The 9,178-nt window shown below is 68.7% G+C and overlaps 1 protein-coding gene across 2 annotated transcripts; it reads right to left on the bottom strand.

The window, feature by feature from the left end:
* Nucleotides 1-255: 255 nt before the first annotated feature.
* Nucleotides 256-8,028, bottom strand: CB3H14orf180 (chromosome B3 C14orf180 homolog). 2 transcript variants are annotated; one of them, XM_030320114.1, is made up of 5 exons: nt 7,915-8,028; nt 3,828-3,954; nt 2,379-2,508; nt 843-878; nt 256-499 (listed from the first exon to the last, which is right to left on the bottom strand). In XM_030320114.1, exons 2-5 carry the CDS (start codon nt 3,936-3,938, stop codon nt 294-296), a joined length of 483 nt encoding a protein of 160 aa, XP_030175974.1. In that variant the 5' UTR covers nt 3,939-3,954; nt 7,915-8,028; the 3' UTR covers nt 256-293. The 2 variants fall into 2 exon arrangements, with proteins under 2 accessions (XP_030175974.1, XP_030175975.1); XM_030320115.1 differs by lacking the exon at nt 7,915-8,028 and adding an exon at nt 6,411-6,630.
* Nucleotides 8,029-9,178: the final 1,150 nt, after the last annotated feature.

The following is a 9,178-nucleotide window of genomic DNA, read 5'->3' as shown; positions in this document are numbered from 1 at the left end:
CCCACGCGTCCGCCTCCGGGCCTGGCCCAAGGATGCGGAGAGTTCCCACTGGGGTGAGGGCTCTCCGGGGCCCGAAGCAGGCAGAGGAATCGGTTTTCTGGTAGAACCTCACGGTGGACCCCCGCACATACAAGCGGGAAGCGGGGCCCTGACTGGATGGGTGGGCCGCCTGCCGCTCCAGAGCCAGGGCTCCGGCCCCCCCCCCCCCGCCCCGGGAGCCCCCAGACCCCAGCGGGGGCTCCCGCCCTGCACGACGGGGGCCGTGGGGGGTGGGGGCGAGCGTCCGGCCGCGGTCACAGCTGCAGCAGGCCGTGCCAGCAGGTGACGGCCGTGTGCCTCAGGCGCAGGGCGAGCGCGAGGAGCCGGGCCCGGAGGTCCTCGAGGGCCAGCGTCACCCGCTCGGCCCGGCCGCAGTACAGACCCAGCACGAGCACCAGCAGGAGACACACGGACAGCCGCAGGAGCAGGGAGCCGCCGCGGGACCTGGGCCGGCCGAGCGCTGGGGACGGAGGGGGCCCCGGGTGAGCCCGGGGCTCCCTGCTCCTGCGGGGCTGGCGGGGAGGCTGCAGGGAGGGTGGTGGGTCCCCGGGTGCCCCCCGTGGTCCCCATGGGGCGTGGAGCCCCCCCCCCACCCCGCCGTCCGTCTCCCACCCCTGCCTGGGGCCTCTGTTGGCCCTGCCTCTGGCACCCTCCCTTGGGACAGGAGTAAGGGGGCAGGACCCCAGAGGGGTGCTGTTGCCAACCGTGTGTGTCAATGGGGGGGGACCTGCTGGAGCCACCGGGGGTGTGGCGAGCGTGGCCTGGGCACGGGGTGTGGGGGTGTGGGGAGGGCTCAGACTCACCCTTGGTGGCCGTGGTGGACTCCCTGCTGGCGATGTCTGCGGAGGAGAATGGAGACGCGGTTGGGCGGGCAGGCCCCGGCTTGGGGGCGCACCCGACCTCAGCCTGCCCCGCGCCCTCAGGGCCTCGTGTGCCACGCCCACCCCCCAAAGGAGCCCGAGAAGAGCCGGGTCGGACGCAGCCACCCCGTTTCACAAGGGGAAGGTGCAGGGCCCTCCAGGGTCTGTCCCAGCCTCGCTGCCCCAGGTTCAAGCTGCCGGGGCTCGGGGACCCCGAGAGGCTGGGCGCTGTTCTCATGGCCTGTGCAGTGTGGGGTGTGGTGACCCCACGGGTGGCCGGGGGGGGAGCCTGTAGAGGACCCTCACTCCCGTCCCGTGCAGTCTCCTGGGGGGGCCCCGACCACCCCCGGACCACCTGGGCCCCGGTGCCCCATCCATAGAGAGCTGTTGGGAGGCTCCTGGGGGTGAGCGCGGAGGCCAGGGGGCTGGGCGCAAAGAGCAGGCAGGAGGAGCCTTGCAAGAGCCCCCCGGCATCGGGAGAGGAGTGGGGCCGGGCCGGGATGCTCGTGACGGGCCATCCAGGGAGACCCTAACACGTGTTGGGCAGAGAGTTTCATCCACAGCTCGGCAGGTCTCAGGAAGTGAGGTCTTGCCGGGGGGGCTGTGGTGGGCAGAACGTAAGACGCCCCGTGATTCCTAGCTCCCTAGTGTCCCTGTTTTTGTGTCGTCCCCTCCCCGGTGTGGGGCCCGTGACTTGTTTCTACCCAAGAGAATACAGCGAAGGGGTAAGGATTCTGCAGCTGAGATGCAGGCCCCAGTCAGCTGACTTGGAGTCCCCTCCAAAGGGAGATGATCTTGGGTGGGCCCGACCTAATCAGGAGCGGAGGGAGGGCCTGGTGCTGCTCTCAGAGGTGCAGCTGCTGGCTTGTAGAGCTGCCAGGACCTGACTTCTGCAAACGGCAAGGGAGCTTGGAACGGACGCAGGCCTCAGATGAGAGGCAGTCCCGGGCCACACCTGAGAGCCAGGCCTGAGCAGAGCACAGGCTGCACCGGGTCCACGCCCCTGACCCGTGGGGTCACTGCAATAGTCACTGTGGCTTGCTCGAAGCCTCTAAGTCCGTGGTCACCCGGTGTAGACAGAGGATACAGGGGCCGGTCCCAAGCGAAGGGCCGAAGCAGGCGTGAGGTGGGCGGGGGGCGGGGAGGGCGGCGGCGGTGAGGGGCTCTGGGGCTGGGGCCGGGAGGTGGACGGTGGTGGGAGCAGCTGAGGGGCGCTGCAGGGAGGAGTGGGTGGGCCGCTGGGGACGCCTGCCCGCCGGCCTTCCCTCGAGAGGACGGTGGCGATTTGGGCAGCTGTGGATTTACTGTTTTCCTGCCACTTGCTGTTCCGTTGACTGTTACTCTGTGTGCAGACTGACCCGTGGGCCTGGGTTTCATTGGGGTCATCGGGGTCCCTTCAGAGGGCCTCCTGCGGGTCCCAGGACACGTGTCCCCCTGCCCCACCTATCCCCGGGCCTGCTGGCCGCGTTCTGCCCTTACAGTGGACGGCCACCTCCGGGGGCTCCCGGAACCGCACGTGCCTGGCGGTCTTCTGTGGCTCGGCCCCGCGGCTGCGGCGCTCCGGCCGGCTCTGCCTCAGGATGGAAGGGGGACACCTCTTGTAGCCCTCCTGGGGGGGGGGACGCAGAGGGGAGCCGTGAGCCCCCGGGGCGCGGGAGACGAGGTGCCCCCCGTGGACCGCCCCACCTGCAGCCCCAGCCCCAGCCCCCCGGGTGACCGGTGGGGCCTGGAACAAAGCCATCGGGGCCGGCCCAAAGGACGGCGGCTTTAGTGGTGCCACGGCTGCGGTCCGTGGCCGCACAGGCCCGTGTCCCCTGGTCACCAGTCCCGATGGTGTCTGTAGCAACTTTTACGGGTCGGTCATGATGAGGACGACGGTAACTGTGAATATCCACCGAGGCCTGTCTTCACGGCCGAGCCGCCCACACAAAACCTCCCTGAGTCCCAGCACGCTCATGCCCGCCGCTGTCCCCCTGCCCCGAGCCGGGCCTGTTCGAGGTCAGTACCTGGCGTGGGTCACACAGCGGGCCTCTGTCACTCCCCCGTGGACGGGGTGATGGATCTGAGCATGAGACGGGGGCTGGGGACGGACAGAGCCTGGACACAGGGGCCCGCCCAGGGGCCACCCTCCCACCCACAATGAGTTTGGAAAGTAGAGTTACCGGACTGCTCTGAGCCTCAGTGTTTCCATCTGTAAACTGGCCACAACAGGCCGTTCTGAGCCCAGGCAGGCCCCTTGCTCAGTGGCTCCCGGCTGGGGGGCCCTGGCGGCACAGAGCCTGCTGCCGGCCTTCTGGGGGGCACACGAGACCCACCTAGTCCTGGGGTTTGGCCCAGCTCGTGGCTGTCCCCTCTCCTCGTTGGGACGCCTGTGCCTGCGGCCTGCCCGGCCTGGCGGTGAGCGCCGATATTAGGTCAGGACCCGGGTCTGAAGTTGGTTCCCACTTTGCCCTGGCCTGGGCTTCCGCACCTGCACCCTCACAGGACACCCTGGCCCTCCTCTCTCCATCCCCTCCTCCCCTGCTCGTACACCCTCCTCCCTGGGCTGCGAGGGGACCTTGCCAGGGAAGCATCCAGACTTGCTGCTGCCTCACTCCAGAGCCCTCCGTGGCTCCTGCTTCCTCTGCCTCCTCCGCTGTCTCTCCTGGTGCAGACCTCCCGGCCCGCCCTCCCTGCCCTTGCAGACGGCACGCCGGCCCTCCACCCTGGCCGTGCACCTCTGCCGTGTCCCACCCTGCGAGGCTCCAGCCCTCTCTGCCAGACCACACCTTTGGAGAACTCCCCACCCGGTGATTCCTCCCCTGGGGCCGGGGACAGCTCAGGGCAAGGGCAGGGACCGAGCCTCCCGCCCCTGCTCCCCCTTCCCGCCCCAGCAGAAGCCCAGATCGCTGAGCCTGGGATGGGGGCTTGTCCGGGACCCTGCCTTACCCTCCCTGCCCCGGGCTGCGGTGAGCTCGGAGCGGCCTCTTCATTCTTTCTGGTCTGATGTCGCGTCTCTGGCCGGGAGTCGGGGCTCAAGGTCTGCCCTGCAGTCCTCATTTATCGGAGCATGGTCCTAAGACAAGCGAAGACGTTGCTTATTGTACAAGCGACCCTGGTAGGAGTAGAATTCCGGAGGGGATTCTCCTGTCAGCCCCGCCCACGAGGAGACGGGGCTGCACCCTCCCCGGTGGCCACAGGGTCCCTCATCGTCAGCTTTCACGGCGGCCTAACGTCCCACAGGTTGCCGTCTGTAATTTACAGCCGGCCTCCGATACTGGGTGGGCAGGAAGTTTGCATTTTATTCTTGTCGTCACACTGTTCGGAGGCCTCGGGTAAAGTTGCAATAAACCTCTTGCTTCCCCCTTTCACGGGGGAGACTCTGGGGGTGAGCGAAGGGCCGGCACTGTTGGGGTTCCCTGGGGCTGGGGGCGCTGCTCCGGAGGGTCCCGTCCTCCTTGAGGGGTTCGGGCTGGTGGGGCGGCCCCTCGGTTCTGCACAGACTCTGTCTCCGTCTCCCTCCCTCTCTGTCCCTCCCTCTCTGTCCCAGGTTTAACTCGCTTATTTATCAGGTGTCAGGTGGGAGCCCCCCCCCCCCCCCGCTCCCACCTGTGAGCCTGTGATTGCTAAGCACCTGTCGTCCCTACCTGTGGCCCTTCTCGCGTGGGTTTTCTTTCGCAGACTTTGAAGGGCTCTTGACTTTTGAGACCTTCCCCAGCCCTTCTCCGGGCACAGACCCCGCCAGGCACCCGTGCAGGTGAAGCCGGGCATCGAGCATTAGTCCTTTGAGGGCGCTGGGAGCGGGGGGCGAGGGTGGGCCCACCCCTCATTGCACATATGGGGAAATGGACGCGGGGCTTCCCTGGCCACGCGGACACCGGGGGTGGGGTCCCTGCCTCCGGGGCCACCCCACCCCCGCGAGGGCAGTGAGGACTTTCTGGGGGATGTGCCCTTTCCCTGCGGCTCTTGGGGGCGCTGGGCCTTCTCTGGCCAAGTGCCTTTGCCTGGGCCGCCGTCTGCTGCTGGGCGGTCCCCCTGCCCTCCGGCTGCCCGCTGCCCCTGCCCCGCCGGCCTCGCCCCACGGACGGTCTTGTTCCGGTTCCGCTCCCCCTTAAATGTCATCTCCTCCGAGAGGAAGCGGGGGCCTTTGCTGGAGTCCTGGGCTCTGTCCTTCTTTGGCCCGGTGACCTCGTTCAACAGCGTGACTGCCCTGGGCCTCAGTTTCCCTACCCCGTAGCACAGGGGGAGGCGAAGCCTGCTCTTGGTACCCCCTCCTGCCCCCCCGCGGGCCTCCTCCGGCCGCCCGGCGGGCCCCCACCCTCGGGCCTCTGGCAGCGACAGTGTGTAACACGAGTGCTCTCCACTCTGAGGCCGCTCGTGACAGATGGGTGATAAAGGGTGGAAAATAGCTCAGGCCTGGGGCCTGCAGTGTGTCACCGCCGCTCCCCTCCCCCCGCCCCCTCAGGGCGGGCCTTCTCGGGCAACAGCCTCTGACCTTCTTGAGGCCACACTTGCTTCTCCCTGGGGGTGGGGAAACTGAGGCCTGCCAGGTCTCAGAGCCCCGTTGGGACGGGGCCCGCCGGTGGCTGGAGCCTTGTCTCTGGTGGGGGCCTGCCTGGCTGGGCACAGGTGGGCCTCAGGACGCTGATCTCCTGCTGAGTCCCCGGATCTCCTGCTCCAGGCCGGGTGGGCCCCGGGTGCTGAGCCGGGAGCCTCAGGCCCTCCCGCCCTCCCTTGCAGGAGCGCAGGTCTGGCCGAGGCTGTGCATCAAGTCCCCGCAGAGGGTGGGGGTTGGCCCACAGGGGCTGAGCCTCTGCACCCGGCCCCGGCTCGCCTCTCCCGCCGACCTCCGGGCGTGTGTGAGGCGGGCCGGGCCAGCTCCAGCCTGGCCCAATGCCTCCGACGGCACCGAGCCCCCCCGGGCTGGGCCACCTGACCTGCCGTGGCTCTGTGACCACCCGGTAGGCTTGTCACTCCCTCCCCCCACAACCCGGGCCCGGGCCGTGCGCCCCGCTCAGTGCCCCACTCCTCCCCACGCCCACTGACCACCCACCGCCTGCAGGAGGTCTCCGTCCTCGCCGGGGGTCCCTCTGAGACCCCCCATGTAGTGCAGTCCTGCGTGGGGAAGGGGCCTTCCTCAGCTCTGACCTTGTGGCGGGCGGCCAGGTCAGCAGCCACGCCGGCTCCCTGTCACCCCTCCCACCCCGCGCCGTGCCTGTCCACCCGCTGGACCCTGGGGTTCAGGCCACGGAGGACCTGGCCGGGTCCCGTAGCCCTGGGGAAGCTGAGGGTCTCCTCGTGCCCCGGCCCATCTCCAGTGAGAGGCCTGGGGTCCCCCCGCTCACCTGGGGCTGGTGACAGACACCTCCTCCAGGGGCCTCCGGGGTTGGCGCAGGTGGGAGAACCGTGGCAGGACGTCACCACACGGAGGCCGGAGCCACGAGCCCCCCCCCCCCCACCCCGTTCGCACACCACATACACGCACAGCTCCCCACACCCCCGTGCGTGCCCACACCGCGTACACATGCCCACCTGGGCTCCTGCAGGCGCCGCACCTCCGGGTGACTCGCCCACCTGCCTGGCCCCCCACCCGCGGCCGATCGGAGCCTGGAGCCGAGCGGGAACCCGAGCTGTCGCGGCTCACGAGCCCGCTGAGAAGTTTCCATTACAGCAGCGGGCAGTGGCCTCTGGAGGGTCTGGCCGCCGAGGAGGTCATCACAGCGGGGCTCGGTGGCCGTGGGTGCTGTGTGCCCTCCCCCTCCCCCGAGCGGCGTGGCCGAACGGCGGGGGCGGGGGGCTGAGCGCACAAGATGCGAGCTGCACCTTCTTCCGGCCGGAGAAGCGGACAGGAGGCCACGGACACCCCGAGGCCGGCCTCCCCGCGGGAGGGCGGGGGCTCCCGGGCCCGGCCGGCCGCCCCCAGCCCAGCACTCACAGCGCGGAACAGGCTGGCAGGGCCCCAGATAACACACACTTCTGATGTGAGCAAGGGGAGAACCCCTGGGGACGCCCCCTGGGCCGGCCTCTCGCTCACTGGGCTCTCCTGCCTGGGGTCGGGGGCACGGGGAGCGGGAGCTGTCCTGACAGTCCCCAAGGACCCTCCCCCAAGTCTCTGCACATGAGGACGTGGGGCAACAGCAGCTCAGGGTGATGGCCGGGTGCCTGCCGGGCGCAGTGGGGTGCTCTGGAATGGCTGACCTTGGCCTGGAGAGCCCCAGGCACATGGGAGCAGGTGGACCCCAGCCGTGGCCACAGTGAGACCCAGGGGGGTCACCCAGCCCGAGTTCCAGGCCCCCGTACAATGGTGGGCGTTTGCAAGCCATCCAGCATGTTGTAAAGGTGGAGATAACATGCCTGCACAGGGTAGGTGCCCAGTGAACGGCATGTTCTGAGCTGGAGGGTGACCCACGTGCACAGTGGGCCAGGATGGGGACTTCCTCTGATCGGATCAGCTCAGAAAAGGGCCGGTTCCCTGAGGGTCCCGGATGCTGGGGCTGGGGCTCGATGACCCGAGTAAGAGACCATTCCCTGCTCAGCTTGGCTGTGCCCACGTTGACCTACCCTCAGCAGCACCCTCGGGGGCCTTTGGGGCAGGCGTCTGTGCCTGAGCCTGCTGCCCCTGCAAAATGACAAGATTCCTGGCCACGGGTGGCTTCTGAAGGGACTGTGCTTGGCTCATCACCGGGGGAGGTTCATCGAGACCCCGTGCCCCAGCTTTGTGGTGGGAACTGGCCAAGTCCCCCACTTGACCCACAGACGGCTGCGCCCCAAGCAGGAGTGTAGAGGGAGGGCTGGCCGGGGTCCTCGGGTCAGGCCAGGCCACGGAGGAGGGGGCTCAGAGCGCCAGGGAGTGAGAGCACCCACCGCCCGCACTTTTCAGACAAGACTTGGGGTTCAGAGGGGGCTGGTCCACCTCCCCGCCTGCCCGCCTGCCCACGGCAGGTTCTCTCCTGCTCTCTGGTTGGGAATCTTCTCTAGCAGCTTCGTTCCCAAATGGGAAGTGAGCCTCTACTCACCCCCTGAGCTGGGATCTCACCTGGCTCCCCCTGGGGCCGTGAAGCCAGGCTCTGTGGCGTCTCCAGTGACAGGATGTCAGTGTGGTCCCGGCCCAGGCCTGGCCGTGGCGCCCCCCCACCCCACCCCCCCACCCGCCACCTTCCCCCAGAGAGACCCAGTCCCTCCAGCCTCTTGCCGCTCTGGCCTGGTCCGCTGCGGGGCGGTCTGTGGCCGGCCTGCGTCAGGCCGCCTGAGCTATAATTACCTCTCCCCTTTGGCAGAAATAGCAGTGACCCTGCGGATAGGCCGCTGGCAGAAGAGGAGGGACTGGTGTCCCAGGCCCTGAACACAGGCCTACGGACAAGATATGGGGTCAGTGCCCCGGCCCTGCCCTGCTGGCCCACATGCGGGCTCCAGCCTGGCAGCCCTTGGGAAACGTGGATTGGCCTCGGAGGCGGAGTGGGGGCGGGGACGGCAGGAGGGTGGGGTGAACAGAGTCCGGCCCCTGCCTGACCCCGCCCCAGAGTGGGGCCCCAAGGCGGAGGGCGCCCACCCTGCTTCTCACCCCTGCGCCCCTGCGTCCTGCTCTGGGGTCCCAGGAAGAGCAGGCAAAGCATGGACCCCATGCTGCCATTTGGGGTGCACTGGCTGAGCCCCATATTGGCCCGGCAGGCGGGGCTGGTGTTCAGGTCAGAGGGGGGCAGCAGGGGTGAAGGCACCTGCATTTCCCAGGGGCCTTCTGGGCTGGGGGCTCCTTGTGTCTGAGCGGCAGCCGTCCCCCATTAGCAGATGAGGAAGTGCCACTCAGAGAGGGGAGGCAACTTGCCCAAAGCCACACAGCCCAGGGGTGGCAGCCGGGCGGGGTCTCAGTGCCGCCCCCCTCCCCCCCGCCGCCGCCGCAGCTCGCCCCAGCTGGCTCCTGGTCTGCGGGCACATATGGCCGCCCGGAAGGGGTGAGGCCCGAGGAGAGACCACCCCCACCTCCTGTCTCTGTCGGGAACTCAGGCAAAGCTTCGGGGCCCCCAGGGTGTCCAGGGAGGATGGGGGCTGGGAGGGGCAGTGTGGGCCGAGGAATGTCCCAGGGTCCCCTGAGGGCCACGCAAGCCACGGGGCCTGGAAAGCAGCATTTGTGCACACTGTATACAGAGGCCAGTGAGGTGCTGTGTGTGTGGGGTGGGCCCGTGGGCGATCTCCGCGCTCTGCAGCAGACTGTCCTTGCAAAGGGTCTGATGGCAGACGCACTCGGGTCTCTGGTCATGCTCAGCTCTGCCTCAGAGGGCAAAGCAGCCGTGCACAGGATGGAC

The sequence above is a fragment of the Lynx canadensis genome, chromosome B3 (assembly GCF_007474595.2).
Source record: "Lynx canadensis isolate LIC74 chromosome B3, mLynCan4.pri.v2, whole genome shotgun sequence".
Classification (NCBI taxonomy): domain Eukaryota; kingdom Metazoa; phylum Chordata; class Mammalia; order Carnivora; family Felidae; genus Lynx; species Lynx canadensis.
Note: the sequence above shows the minus strand (reverse complement) of the source record. Positions and strands in the feature narration are given on the sequence as shown.